This window comes from Melanerpes formicivorus, unplaced genomic scaffold (genome assembly GCF_026170545.1).
Source record: "Melanerpes formicivorus ecotype bairdi unplaced genomic scaffold, bMelFor1.0.p_v2 SCAF_18, whole genome shotgun sequence".
Classification (NCBI taxonomy): domain Eukaryota; kingdom Metazoa; phylum Chordata; class Aves; order Piciformes; family Picidae; genus Melanerpes; species Melanerpes formicivorus.
In genome coordinates, this window is record NW_027142370.1 from 9011818 (window position 1) to 9026167 (window position 14350).

Sequence of the window (14350 nt, forward strand, 5' to 3'; positions counted from 1 at the left end):
TCAAGTAAGAATCAGAATCTGCAATTCTGGAATCAAAAAGCCATACATTGATGATTTGTTTTTTAGGACTGAGGCTCATCTCTAGCACTGTACAGGCACAACCATTTAACATTATAGTCCTGCTGCAGCTCAATGAATTCACCACAGGAAATGCACACTGAATATATCATCTTTTGTCTTAACCATTAATAAGGGTCATTTATTTATACTATATAGTTTAATCCAGAATCTCTAAAAACAGCAAGGGGGTTTTGTTTTCCTCTTTATAACTACTGTAGATACTAATCAGGAAGATTAGTGATGTTTTAAATGCATTATTCCTGCTGAAGAGTCAGCTGGTTTGTGCCAGCTGGACAGAAATGACAAATGCTTTGATGTCCAGGGACCCGCAGGGTTCCTCCAGGTGCTATTGACCAACAAGGTTTGTTTATCTTTCTGTTGAATGTCCTCCAAAAGTAGTAGAACCTACAAGTACAAATGGAGAAAAACAAGAAGTAAAATGGTAAGAGTAAAGGAAAAATTACTCTGGGATCTAATTCCTTTGGTCCATCTTGTTTCCTTTTGTACTCTACTTTTCTTCACTCTTATCTCCACCCTTCCTAAATTCTTTAATCTGCTTCCTCTACAGCATTCATTCTGCCCCATGCAGTCTTCTGGGCTCCTTTTCCACTCCCAACCCTTTTAGTGCTTTCATCTTTTTTCCTGTGCCTTGGCAACTCATCCTTCCTCATCTATGGCTCATCATCTGCCCACCCCCTACCCATTTGCAGAATGACTCCACTCGTTTGTTCATTTCCTATAATTTGCCTAGTTCCTAATCTTGCTCCTCACACCTTTTTTCTCTACCCTCACTTGAGATCTGCTGTAAGATTAAGGTTTTGCCAGGTTATTATGTACTTTGCATTAGTTAGGACTGGCATTTTTTAGAAAACTATTGTGACCATTATCAGATTCAACTCTCTCAAAAAAAAAACCCCAAACCCATCCTGAGGCAAAGCCAGAACACATTTTCAAGCAGATCGCTGATAGCCTCCTTCCAGTTTTGAAATACCATATTTGTGTTGCTTCATTTATTTCCTATTTACTTTTCTTCTGTAAACAAGTAATAAGCTTATGTTATGCTGAAAAACTGTCAGCAAGTGCTAAATGTTGCTGTTGTAACAAACTTGCCTAAATGTTGTCGTTGCAACAGTCCAGAGATGGTGATTGGATGCCTCGTCACAGATGTCTGTGGAGAAGGTGATGCAAACGGGAACAGCTGAGGGGTTCTGACGTCAGAAGTAGCCCATGACCCCCTCCTGCTGCTGCTTTGTGATCCAGAGGATAATGATGTGAGTGAACACAAACTGTGTGGTAGCCTTATAGGTGTGGATCTGTTAATGAAATTAATTAATGAGGAGGATGCATAGCTCAAGACATTTCAAAACCACTGAAATTCCTAGTGCTACTGCTATAGGTTGTTGGCTTCTGCATACTCCTTGTCAGATTTGTACTTCTGCAGGATCTTTACGTGTTTAAATAAGCAGAAGGACAAACCAAATTATACAAGAATCAGAGATGGGGGGGGGAAAGAAAATATTTTGCTATATATATTTTACATTTGTGCTAGGAAGATATATTTAGCTTAATGATTACAGAAAGCAAGACTTCACTTTTTTTTCTGGACGCACTGAAGTTTGTTTTCTTGATAATAATCCTTGGTTGAGACATGTTCAATGTTTGGACACCTCAAACACTTGCTAAACACTGCATGAATATCCTGAGCTCTGTAATGTAAATATTGTGCTGTCATGTCAGATACTGAGAAAGATTACAAATCAGACATCTTGTTGCAGTTCCTTGCTATGAAATTGCTACCTTTTGTGTAAAGCTACTATGGCTGTAGATGCCCCAGCTACAGGAACTGGGATTACCTCTGCACAGTTGATAAGAAAGTGATTTCTAAACAAAATCTTCCCACCATAAAACAGAAACATTAATACAGGTTTGGTTAGCCTGTATAATAAAATTTGCTAAGGTATAAAATATAGCCTTTAAATATAGAGATTAATACAGATGATACATTACAGCCTCTCCTAGGAGATGATAGCATCCTGCAAGGGTATTTCATTACCTTGTAGATCCTGCTCTGCTATTTTGGCTTGACATTATTCCAGATGACTGAGAATGTCTGTAGGATACACTTCCTGTAAGAATTGATTCATTTTTTGTAATGACCAAAGTGAATTACTCATTTTACTGAAAAGAGAGCTTTGGAAATCAAAATTAGTACTTTAGTTGCATTATTTGGGGGCAATTCATGATAGGTTTATTCAAGGGTTAAAACTGATGCACAATTACAATAGCCTAAACATGAGCCAGCAGTGTGCCCAGGCGGCCAAGAGGGCCAATGGCATCCTGGCCTGCATTAGGAATAGTGTGGCAAGCAGGAGCAGGGAAGTCATTGTGCCCCTGTACTCTGCATTGGTTAGGCTGCACCTTGAGTATTGTGTCCAGTTCTGGGCCCCTCAGTTTAAGAAGGACATTGAGACACTTGAACATGTCCAGAGAAGGGCAACAAGGCTGGGGAGAGGCCTTGAACACAAGCCCTATGAGGAGAGGCTGAGGGAGCTGGGATTGTTTAGCTTGGAGAAGAGGATGCTCAGGGGTGACCTCATTGCCCTTTACAACTACCTGAAAGGTGGTTGTAGCCAGGAAGGGGTTGGTCTCTTCTCCCAGGCAACCAGCACCAGAACAAGGGGACACAGTCTCAAGCTGTGCCAGGGGAGGTTTAGACTCGAGGTGAGGAGGAAGTTCTTCACCGAGCGAGTCATTCGTCATTGGAATGTGCTGCCCAGCGAGGTGGTTGAGTCACTGTCCCTGGAGGTGCTCAAGAGGAGATTGGATGTGGCACTTGGTGCCATGGTCTAGTCATGAGGTCTGTGGAGACAGGTTGGACTTGATGATCCTCGAGGTCTCTTCCAACCTTAGTGATACTGTGATACTGTGACTGACAGCATCAAGTCACTGTGTCACTTGAGCCCTAAATACTAATCCTGTGTTTTCACATGTTCTTACACATTTACACAATGGAACACAGGGAAGCAATTTGTAAGTCACGAGCTGTCTTCCAGAACCTCTTGCTGGAAGAAGATTCAGCAGAACTGAAAGCTATCAAAGGTCCTCAGCAATACTCCAACAGAAGGTAAAGGTGAAAAATTGCTTTTAGTCTCAGTAGGTGAAGCCCACACAGAGCTCAGCTGTCATGAAAACAGCAAATTGCACTGTTCCTGCCCAATTTTTTTTTTCAAGGTAAACACATATATTGTTTCCTTTCATCTTCTCTCATTTATTAGACTGTTACTAGACTCTCAAGACAGCTCTGCTAAGGTGCTCTAGTGCTTCAAGATATTCTCTTTTGACCCTCCCCATCTCTAAGAAGGAAGCTTTCTTTTGTGCATTATTAAATCATTTCTACTTGCCCTTACTTTTGCAAGTATGCTTCAATCCATTCAGCTTTTCGACTGCAAAACTTTATAGGCTGATTCTGAAATGTGCTGAGCACATATCTGTTCTACATAGACTTTTACTAGCTAATTAAATATGTTTATACTCAGAAACAAACAAAAATAAACCCCAAACAGTTAACTTCAGCTCTCACTATCTTGCTATCGGTAAATTTATAGGCATCCATGCACTTAGGAAGCATCTGAACATACAAATCAGATACAATATGGGAAAAGCAATTTTTGCTCCTCTGTTACACTTGTATTGCATTTGTCTTTGTTTTGGGATATTTGCACCATGGGGAAAGGTCAGAGTGCCAAAGGTTCCTTGTGTGGCTGGAAATGTGTTGAAGCCAGGTGGAGCACAGCCTGAGAATGGGCTGTCACAGAACAGGCTTAGTGTAAATGAAGGGGTGGGAGGGATGTGGGGATGGTGGATCTGCAGAACATGAGGAGTCTGGGGAAGCTCCCCACAAATGAAGCTGCACTAATTGCAGTGGGCTATTATTCATGTCTGTCTTACGCCAGACTATTGCACAGGCTCTGGAGCAGTCCTGAGTGAAAGGAGCTGTGAGCAGGGAAAATGTCTTTAAAAACAAGAAGAAGAAGAAGAAGAAGAAAAAGACATTACTGAAATTAACTTAATTAGTTTGCTTTTGATAAATCCTTTTGTAACTTTCATTTAGTTTCCCCCCACTTCCTCCAGTGATTTTTAACATGACATTATGGACAGTGCTAATATCTGGTAACTATAAACACATAATTACAAAGGTTAATAGAGGGTCAACAACATATATTGCAATGTGCCTGTTCTGCTCAACCAGAACATCATTACAGTGCCTTCTTTGCAAGTGTGGGCTATGATTGGTCAGTAAAATTCATTCTGATTGCAAGCAATTATTCACAGAACAGGGAAGGTCACTACTAGGAAGATTTGCATCATTCTTCAGTTTTAACCATTTCCCATCTGCTGCATTCGTTGCCACATGATGAGTTCCTTCTACCTCAACACAATTAGAGTTTGCTCAGTAAATTACTGATGTATGGATTTTAATTTATTCATCCTCTTAACAAAATTCAAATGCCATCCAGTTACAAACTGTATTTTCACTCACCCATACGTCCGTCTTGTGGTGGAGTTATTAATGATAACCTTGCTGGACCAGTCGGTGTCTCAGGCTAAATGGATGGCAAGGTATTAATTGGAGTGTTAGAAGAATGTTAATTGTGAAGGTCTTTGAAGCAACGGTTTACATTTTTAAGGCCTATCAGACTCTGGATTTCTGGCATTCTCTGCCAACAGTTTTTTGTTCAGAACACTGAAAGCCAAAACCTCAGGCCTGAGTTATTTTTCAGAGCTCCACAGTGGGCTGGGGAGAAGGAGCATGTACTTCAACTCTAGTGCATTTACATCATTTTCTGTGCTGAGACTCCATTCTTAAGCTAGCATCTGCTCCTGGATGTCACCTCTCCTAACCAGAACACCAACACAGTGAAGAGTGCCCATCTTCATTCTTGTTTTAGAGGTGCCACTCAAAGTATGCACTTCCCTACTTAGTATCAGGCTCACATCACAGAATTCAGACCTAGCGTTTCCTCAGCATCTGAAGATAGTGCACGTGCTGATGCCACTGTGCAGACAGAAGCAAGATCATCTGGTCAAGCAGCAAACAAAATTGTTTATGAAAGGGGAAAGAAAATGACTGGCTTGGTTTGTATCCTTAAACTTCCCTTTCTTACATAATAAAAGAAATTTCAGGAATGTTTTGATAACCAGTGTGATGTGAAGAGTGCCAAGTGATTCCCCTCTTCTAACTTCAGACATCTGCAATGGCAACATTTGTATCCAGATTGATGTCCTGACATTCCTCTTTGATCAAGGAAGAGAAACAGGACCAGGATCACTAAGTTTTCCTTTAGAATTAAATGAGTCACACATGCTACTCTATAGGCTATGCCTATGTATATAGGGCTATCTATGGATCTAATCAATCCAGAGGTTACAAAGGAAACCCTGTGATGCCAGCAGAGATCTGCACTGCAGCCATCTCCATGAGGTTTGGCGAAGGTGGAAATCTTACATGTTCTTCCATTCCTTAATGGAATAGCACTTAAACTCTCAGTTTCATGCAGTAGCAACATTTACTCTGAAAACAGTTACAATATTTTTATGGTATAAAGGTACTGAGATTTCAAGAACTTGCCATTTAGCATCAGAAGCTGAAAGGCCTGTTTGTGACACAGAGAAGAGAATGGCAGTAATCAGCGCTGTGATGCATTTCCTTTCTACTAGGCAGCAAACACAGCCGAAATCAATGTGTGCATAAGAATTATTCTGAATAGGGGGGATCCTATGATCCTACTATTTGCAGTGGTGACAGAGCAGAAGACATCAAAAGCATATCTATGCAGGTGTCCATGTATACAAACAAGCAAACCCACACTTACCTTCCTCATTGGTGAAGGTACGGGATCAATCTCCATTGACTCCACCCTTGTAACAAAGGTCAAAATAAGGATGAAATGGTAATAAAAAATAACAGATTCACTTTAAGGCCTAAAATTACATTAGAATCTCAATTTAAATGTGACTAATAATGGAAAACAGAATACCTCATGCATAACACACAGCAATGTTTGAAACTCATAAGGAAAAAAAATCCATTGATTCTGATCTTTGCTTTAGGTATTTACAGAGAAAGCTATTTGATGATTACTATTTTAATGACTTTATCTAGTTGAGACTCATGTACTTCTTTATGTTTTTGTCACTTGTCTCCTCAACAAGAGCATTCTGAAATTTTATTATGACAAATTAAGTCACTATCACAGGTATTGAAATCTCTTAGCATCAGCTAAAATATAATGAGCCTTACTGCAGTTCATCCCATCTAACTTTAGACAACTGCAACCTACACATGGATGTCTGTACAAGCAATTCAGTTTTTCTCTACAGTAGGAAGACTTCCTCACTAATTAATCAATCTATGTATCCAGAAAAATCTTTAGAATAAGGTGCATTATGCCCAGTGAGACCAAAGGCAATCTCTACAAGTAGTTATTAAGTAGACTGGATAGAGAAGAACCTCTCCAATTCTTTCATATTTACGTGGATTGCAGAAACAACACAAACAGTCTCAAGCTGTGCCAGGGGAGATTTAGTCTGGATGCTAAGAAGTTCTTCACAGAAAGAGTGATTTGCCATTGGAATGTGCTGCCCAGGGAGGTGGTGGAGTCACCATCACTGAAGGTGTTTAGGAAGAGACTGGATGAGGCACTTGGTGCCATGGTCTGATTAGACGGTGTTGGGTCATAGGTTGGACTCGATGATCTCAAAGGTCTTTTCCAACCTATTCTATTCTATTCTATTCTATTCTATTCTATTCTATTCTATTCTATTCTATTCTATTCTATTCTATTCTATTCTATTCTATTCTATTCTATTCTACTCTACACTACTCTACTCTACTCTCTACTCCATTCCATTCCATTCCACTCCAACAAAACACAAGATCAGAAAGTATACTTATTTTAAACTCATTACAAGGACCCCCCCCAAACTTTGTGTGGCAAATATCATTATGCTGTCACTGTCAAGATTTTTCATGGAAAATGAACAGATTTATACTTACATTTCAGAAGCTGAAGGACGACTGGGATGAAGAGAATATGAAGGATAACCATTCTGCTTTCTTGGAGGAACTAAAGTCATTAAGAAAGGTAGTATTAGAACACAGCTAGATCCAGTGATATGTATTCAGTAGTTAGTATCATAAGTCAACACTTCTTACTGGAAATTGGATTACTACTTGTACTGGCAAATGGTGGTTGTGTGTTTTTTTCATGAGGTTTCACACTGAAGGGGAAATAGAAATAAAAACAGGTATAAATGGAAAGCTGGTTTAGTTGATTCATTTGTCTAGCTGGCCAGTAAAGCATTAAACCACTTACTATTGTATCTGGTTCATTTGTTGTGTTACTTTCTTGAGAGATTCTTCCAGCTTTAAGGTCTGTAAGATAACCATAGATAAAACCAAAATCTCTCAGTGGGATACACAGCTTCATTGAGACATACCAAGAATTCTGAAGTGTGGAAAGGCTGCTTTCTATGAGGCTTAATCTCAGATACCATTGTTATTTCAGATTTATTGCAGCAAGACTATAGCTGTTGCATGGATCAATTGAACTGAGCCAGGCTGAAAGAGAGATGCCTCTTTTTGGCAGTTATTGGCTTATTTTGATTACTTGTTGTTAAGTGTGCTGGTAATACTGGATATGTGAATGCTAAGAAAAGTGCTTGAAAATAGTTTCCTTTTCATTTTCTTCCTTTTCCCATATCTGATATAAAAGTTGTGTTTCATTTAATACAGAATCACCTGGAAAAGATACCAATACCTTTAAGAAACACCAAATTCCATGCTCCCACATTTTTCATATCAGATTCAAAACTGATTGAGTTCTTTGCAGTATCTTCCTGCAACAAGCTTACTTGAAGAGGTTTTTTTCTGCTGCGCTACAGAGACAACCAAAGTATCTACAGTAAAGAATGCTGTGAGCTTGCAAAATTCAAGAACTTTAAGGTCAAAAACATTAGGCCAGGTCCCCAGTATGTGTGTTTTTTACAGTCTTTCATTACATAATCATTATATTTTATGAAGGATGTAAAAATTTAGTCAATAACTTCAGTACTGCATCTGCATTTTATCTTATAGTTCTACCCTGTGACCTTAGTCCTTCATGACTTTACACTAGTCATGCTTTGATTTGAGGACAAATTCTACACTTTCTTGTTAACATCTCATGCTTCTCCTTGCAATGCAATTTGAATTATTTGATCCATTCTTTATTAATTCTTCCATAACATTCTCTGGTATACCTCTATAAAAGCATATTGTTTATGGGAGACATTGATTGGCTGATTTACCCATATTGCCAGGTAGCTCTAAGCCATACACCTGGCTGTGTCCTTAGAAATTTATGGGACATCCAACTGTTACAGCAAATGAGGTAGCTGAGAAATGGAAAAGGATTTTTCTTTCCAACCTATAGATGAAGATGCACAGCCACAACTTAAGTACCTGTTCCCTAAAAATAATTAACTCTATTCCACTTACCATTGAATTGTCCCTAATTCAGGGTACTAGTCCTTAGTCCTTAGTCTTGTTCTCCATTGCTCCAGCTTTACTTGCCAGCCTGAGTCTTCTTTTCTACCATGAGTACCAAATTCTCCCCACCTTTTCTACTTTCTCCTCTGTATAGTGAATCAGTTCTTTCTCTCCTTGTCCTTTGACATTCCTCTTGGTCACCCCACAACTAAAATGTTTTATTTAATAACAGTAGCCATAAGTAATAAAGTTATCACCAATTTAAAACCATTAAAAATGGACATTTATAGTAAGAGAAAGGAGGCCATCCTGACAAATCATTCTAGGTATCCCAATAAGAGGTGAATTATTTCCTGAAACCACCCAAAGCAGCAATCAAACATAAACACCAGAAGGAAGGAAGTCACAATCAGAGTTACCTTTTTTCTCTGGTATGCTAACAAATGTTTACGATGCTTTTCTTGAAATTCTGAAATCTAAAAGCAGGTACAGTTATATCAGGCATCACTAATGATTTTTATCCCACCTCAGCCAACAGTGATGGAGAATCATAGAATGGCCTAGGTTGGAAGGGACCTCCAAAGGTCATCTAGTCCAACCCCCTCTGCAGTAAAGCAGGGGAATCCTCAGCTAGATCAGGCTGCCCAGAGTATTCCAATTATTCTATATATTACTAAGGGTTTAAAATCTCTTTAAATCCTCTCCACTGAAATATTCTGTTCTTATCACTAATAAAGGTCATTTGCTCTAGCAGCAGCTGTGTTGAACCTGGGAGATTTATTTTACTGAACTTGAATTTCAACGCTATGCTCAATAACCAGGTAATGACATCGGAAAGCCAGTTTAGCTGTGGTGTTTCTTATTCATTAGTGCTAAGCAAACACATAAAATTAATGGCAACATTAAAGAAAAAAAAAAGTCTTACTGGCAATTATAACTTGCCTTGTAAAAATATCCTGTTAATTAAAACATAATTGTTAAACATGCTGTCTGATGGTGTGTCAGAACTTCCTGTGTCCAAACGAGGATCATAAACCATGAGAGGCGAAAAGTACAAAACATGCCAGGAAGGCAAGACAAGAGCCTGAGGAACAAATTACAACAGGCAATGACTTACTAATAAATCTTTCCTCTAATGTGTAAGAAAACTGCCAGAAAATTTGTAGAGATAGAGGCAACTGAGAAGAAACACCCTGAGAAAATTAGCCCATGGCTGCTTTTAATTCACTGCAGAAGAGCCTGCGAGGTTCCCACTGAATAGTCATCAAAGGATCAGAAGTGTCTGCAGTTCATGTGTGTTTAATATAACAATGAGTAGAAGCTGCTGATTATTTCATAGAGTTTAAAAGTTTGAAGACAGATTCACCTGTGTTATTTCTTTTGCATATTTCTTGCATAACGTGTCTATTCCCATGAACAGGGACTGAATATCAGGGCTTGTCTACCAAGAGAAGAAAGTACACCAAGGTTAGCATTTTTCTTTGCAAGTTGCATTACATTCCACAGCTACTAATTTTCATAGGACTCACAGGAGGAAATTAATTATATTTGAGACTTCCTCTGCTCTTTTGAAATTGGTTGACATGAACCAAAACATTTCCCCAGGATAAATTAGCATATGGAGGAAGAGAAAAGCAGATAGACAGACGGCAGGGTCTCGAGCCTGTCTGTGGTATTTAAGTCAAGAAAATACAAAGAAGATTAAAAAATTTAATCTAGAAAAATTAATGGGCTCATAAAATATATTTGACACCTTTTAAATGTGTTCATAGGAGGCAAACTTTAGCATTAGAGTCTTAACAAAGCCTTGGTTGAAGTGTCTCCAGGGTCTGAAAAAGGTAAAACCCAAGCAGCTCTGTTGCTGATGTAAAAACTCCTGAAAATAAAGGTTTGCAGAACCTTTCTATTTCAGCTGTTACATGGAGGAATAGCAGATGTTAATCTGATATCCTGAAATATTGAACAGTGAGGATCTGATTTATCACAACACTCAACCATCCTCTGGGAAAAAGCAAGTAGGGATCATGAGACACAGAAGGAAGGTATAAAGGTGACACGCATGCATTACTTAAAGATGAGAATATTTAATGTGTGGATGTTGATTGCACCAATATACAATTTAATGAGGAGGTTTAAGGCATTTATAGGACCTCCTACTCATTGAGAATTCTTCCATAGCATCAAGCTCATAAAGGTTACCAGCTATATTTCCATTCAGGTTCCTGAATTATAAAGCCATGACTTTTTTATATGCATCTTTAATTATCATTCCAATCATTTTATCTGTTCTTAATCAAGGCTAAGCAATCATCATGAATGTCTTTTTCAAAGAATATGGTAATTGGCTTCCTTCCAGTCCTCCAGAGCAGAGGCAGGTTCTAATGAAACATCTAATATTTTTGTTAGTATCCCAATCACTGCATTTTTTAATTCCTTCAGTATTTTGCAAGTAAATTATCAAGGTATGTGGAAATGCTGCAATTTAAGACTGAGCTAGCTTCGGAATCAGTTTTGATTTGAGGAAGGTGTTGGACAAGATGACCTCCAGAAGTCCTTGACACCCTAAATTATTCTGTGGCTGAAATTAATAGCAAAACTTGCAGCAAGGGTTGGCTGATATGTAAAGCTTATGAAAATACCTCCTTCAAGAGGATTTATGAGGGGCTTTTTGGTTGTTTTCTTTGTTAACTGTGTACCCTGCTACTTTGTTTGCATTCTGCTTTTGCTGTAGGTTTTTATTTTGGGGAGCATTGTTTTCTTCATCCTGTTCTACAATATCCTGTGTTTACAAACATCAAATGTAATGTAACAGGTTTTATACTTGTTTATCTACACAGTGTACAGGCATAGAAGTTTCTGCATTTAGATACAGATCAGCTCAGTTTTAACCATATCTACAGAAATGCTCTCCCTCAAGGCCACCACTTTGGGGTTAGTTCCAACTGCCCTCTGTTTCATATATATGATTGCCTCATAGTCTTGTAGGACTGTGTGTGTTAGCTGTACTGAAAGATGTTAATTCTTGTTTTCTCTCACTGTAGGGCAGGTTTGTCTCTTAGGTAGCCATCAGCCTAGGAAAATTAAATGTTTTCACACCCCATTTATAAAATCAGCTAAGAAGAAGGGGGATCATGAAAAAAGCTAAATCTTTCTAATGATATCTTGAGAAAGGGAATGCAAAGCTATTAATTATCTGGAGAATAACAATAATACCCAACGATATTTCAGATCCTCCCCTAAGCAGGTGGCCCTGAAGAAAATAGCTAAGAGAAAACAGGGGGGGAAAAAAGGCAACATACTTGAAACCACTGATGCAGCACCACACAGTTTTTGGTCCAGCCCATTACATGAAATAACTCATTTCAGTCAATATTCTCTGATATGAAATACCAAAGTCAATAAACATTTTCCTTGTTTTGGAAGCAGTCACAGACATTACATAGTAGCCAATCACATTTCTTGCCATGGATTTACAGTCCAGCAGAATCTAAACCTAAAAAAGAAATCTCTGTAGGATTTTATTTGAACAAATCCATAAGACTAAAATCCATACAGTGCATAAGTATCTTAGTCTTCCAGTTTATCATTAGTAAATATTCATGTCACAGTCAGTAAACAAAAGGAAAGTGTTTTGTAATGCAAATAATTTAGCTGTTAAGTGAACTACAGATGAATGAACACAACAATACTAAAGCTTCATTTACCTGTTTTGAAAGGACTAATGTGCGACAAGGGTTCCTACAGACCAAACATTCATCTTTCTTGCCTGAGAATTAAAGACACATTTGAAATACATCAAACAATAGCTGCTACTGGATACATTTTTAATAGCATCTGATGCTAAAGCTTTGTTTGGAGTTTGCGGAGGGAAGCTGAAGTTTACACAAGATATACAAATAAATAGGAATAAATAATTGAATTCTCTAAGCACTACAGAGGGAAAATGTGTGTGAATGCCATCAGGCTTCACTCCTGTAAACAAGCATTCCTGTAAATTACTTTATGAATACCATTAGTGTCACTGAATGCAGGTGACTTTTAGTTCCATCGATTTAAATAGGACTCTTTGCCTGGTTTAATTAAATACATGCTTAACTAATGAGTTGGAGGCAACCAGATACACAACTTCTTACATTGGGGCCCAGCCTATTGATGAAATACATGAAACCTTAACTTCAAAGAATTAATAACTTTACCTTATGGATATTTTCCAGTGAAAAATTAATCGAGCTGGGGCTTGAAACTTTATCATTTATTAAAAAACCTCTCTTTGATTGTTTGCAAATATTTCTAGTAAATGCATATTACTCCAATATGTGTAATTGATAATTTTACTAGCCGCTCCCTTTCTAAGGATTCTGAGGATTGATGTTTATGAACATCACTCAGGAGCTGGATACCACACACAAGAGCTTCCAAACACCGCCTCCAGTCCTCCTCATGCTGCTGAAAATTGACAGTGCTGAGGTTTAAGACATCTTAAGACTCGTAGTGAACTCTGCCCTAAATAAAGCCTATGTTTTGCAGATTGCTCTTTCACTAATCAAAGCACATGACCTTTCCAAAATTAAACAGAACAGGATACCATCTCTGGGGTTTTTTTTTCCACAATGCTATCATGGATCATGTGCATCCAGACTTAATTTTTATTAAATCCACCAGTTTCCTGGAGCCTTGCCCTCAAAACCACATTGCTCCAGCCAGATTTGTCTGGAAGCAGTCAGCAGTTTTCACCATTCGGTGAAAATCATAGAATCATCATAGAATGGCTTAGGCTGGAAGAGACCTTAGAGATCATCTAAGCCAACCACCCTGCCATGGGCTGGAAGAGACCTTAGGGATCATCTAAGCCAACCACCCTGCTATGGGCTGGAAGAGACCTTAGGGATCATCTAAGCCAACCACCCTGCCATGGGCTGGAAGAGACCTTAGGGATCATCTAAGCCAACCACCCTGCCATGGGCTGGAAGAGACCTTAGAGATCATCTAAGCCAACCACCCTGCTATGGGCTGGAAGAGACCTTAGAGATCATCTAAGCCAACCCCCCTGCCATGAGCAGGGACACCTCTCAACTAGACCAGGTCACTCAAGGCCCCATTCAACCCAGCCTTTAACATCTCCAGGGAGGGGGTATCCACAACCCCCTGGACAATCCATTCCAGAGTCTTGCCACCCTCATACTGAAGAATTTCTTCCTAAGATCCAAACTAAACCTATTCCCCCTCAATTTAAATCCATTTCCCCTTGTCCTGTCGGTGGACACTCTGGTAAGAAGTCCCTCTCCAGCCCTCCTGCAGGCATTAGAAGGCAGTTAGATGGTCCCCTCCCACAGTCTTCTCCTCCCCAGGCTGAACAGCCTCAGTTCCCTTAGCCTATCCTCATAGCTCATCAATAGCAAGAATGGGAAAAGCCTATCAATAAGATTCAATTGATATGCAGAGATGTTCGGCCAGGTCTTTTTTCCCCGGTGACGAAGCAGAGGTGTGCCCGCCCCAGCGCCCAGCCCCGGTGCGGAGGCCGAGCTGCCCATGCCCCGGTGCGGAGGCCGAGCTGCCCATGCCCCGGTGCGGAGGCCGAGCTGCCCATGCCCCGAGTAGCCATTACCTTTCTGCAGGCAGAGCTCACAGATGACATGGCCGCAGCTGGTGAGGCAGAACCGGGGCGTGGGCCTGCGGGGCTCGCAGAAGCAGACGTTGCAGAAGACCGAGGTGGCCATGGAGTGGAGGGCCAGGAGGGCCTAGCAGGGAGCAGGTGGCTGA

The 14350-nt window shown here is 39.6% G+C and overlaps 1 protein-coding gene across 1 annotated transcript; it reads right to left on the reverse strand.

Moving 5' to 3' along the window:
* Nucleotides 1-203: 203 nt before the first annotated feature.
* Nucleotides 204-14307, reverse strand: RNF212 (ring finger protein 212). Its single transcript, XM_068149736.1, has 12 exons — nt 14196-14307; nt 12295-12356; nt 9957-10031; nt 9010-9066; nt 7437-7495; nt 7277-7341; nt 7118-7187; nt 5934-5979; nt 4601-4664; nt 2114-2186; nt 1171-1373; nt 204-465 (listed from the first exon to the last, which is right to left on the reverse strand). Exons 1-12 carry the CDS (start codon nt 14305-14307, stop codon nt 428-430), a joined length of 924 nt encoding a protein of 307 aa, XP_068005837.1. The 3' UTR covers nt 204-427.
* Nucleotides 14308-14350: the final 43 nt, after the last annotated feature.

Bases quoted from the DNA above. Each gene is read 5' to 3' on its own strand.
- RNF212 (XM_068149736.1), bottom strand. From the start codon at position 14,307: ATGGCCACCTCGGTCTTCTGCAACGTCTGCTTCTGCGAGCCCCGCAGG. The intron at 9,067-9,956 runs GTGAATCTGTCT...ACCTGCTTTTAG, and splicing joins ATGCAAAAGAAATAACACAG to ATTTCAGAATTTCAAGAAAA. The intron at 7,188-7,276 runs GTAAGAAGTGTT...TAATGACTTTAG, and splicing joins AAGTAGTAATCCAATTTCCA to TTCCTCCAAGAAAGCAGAAT.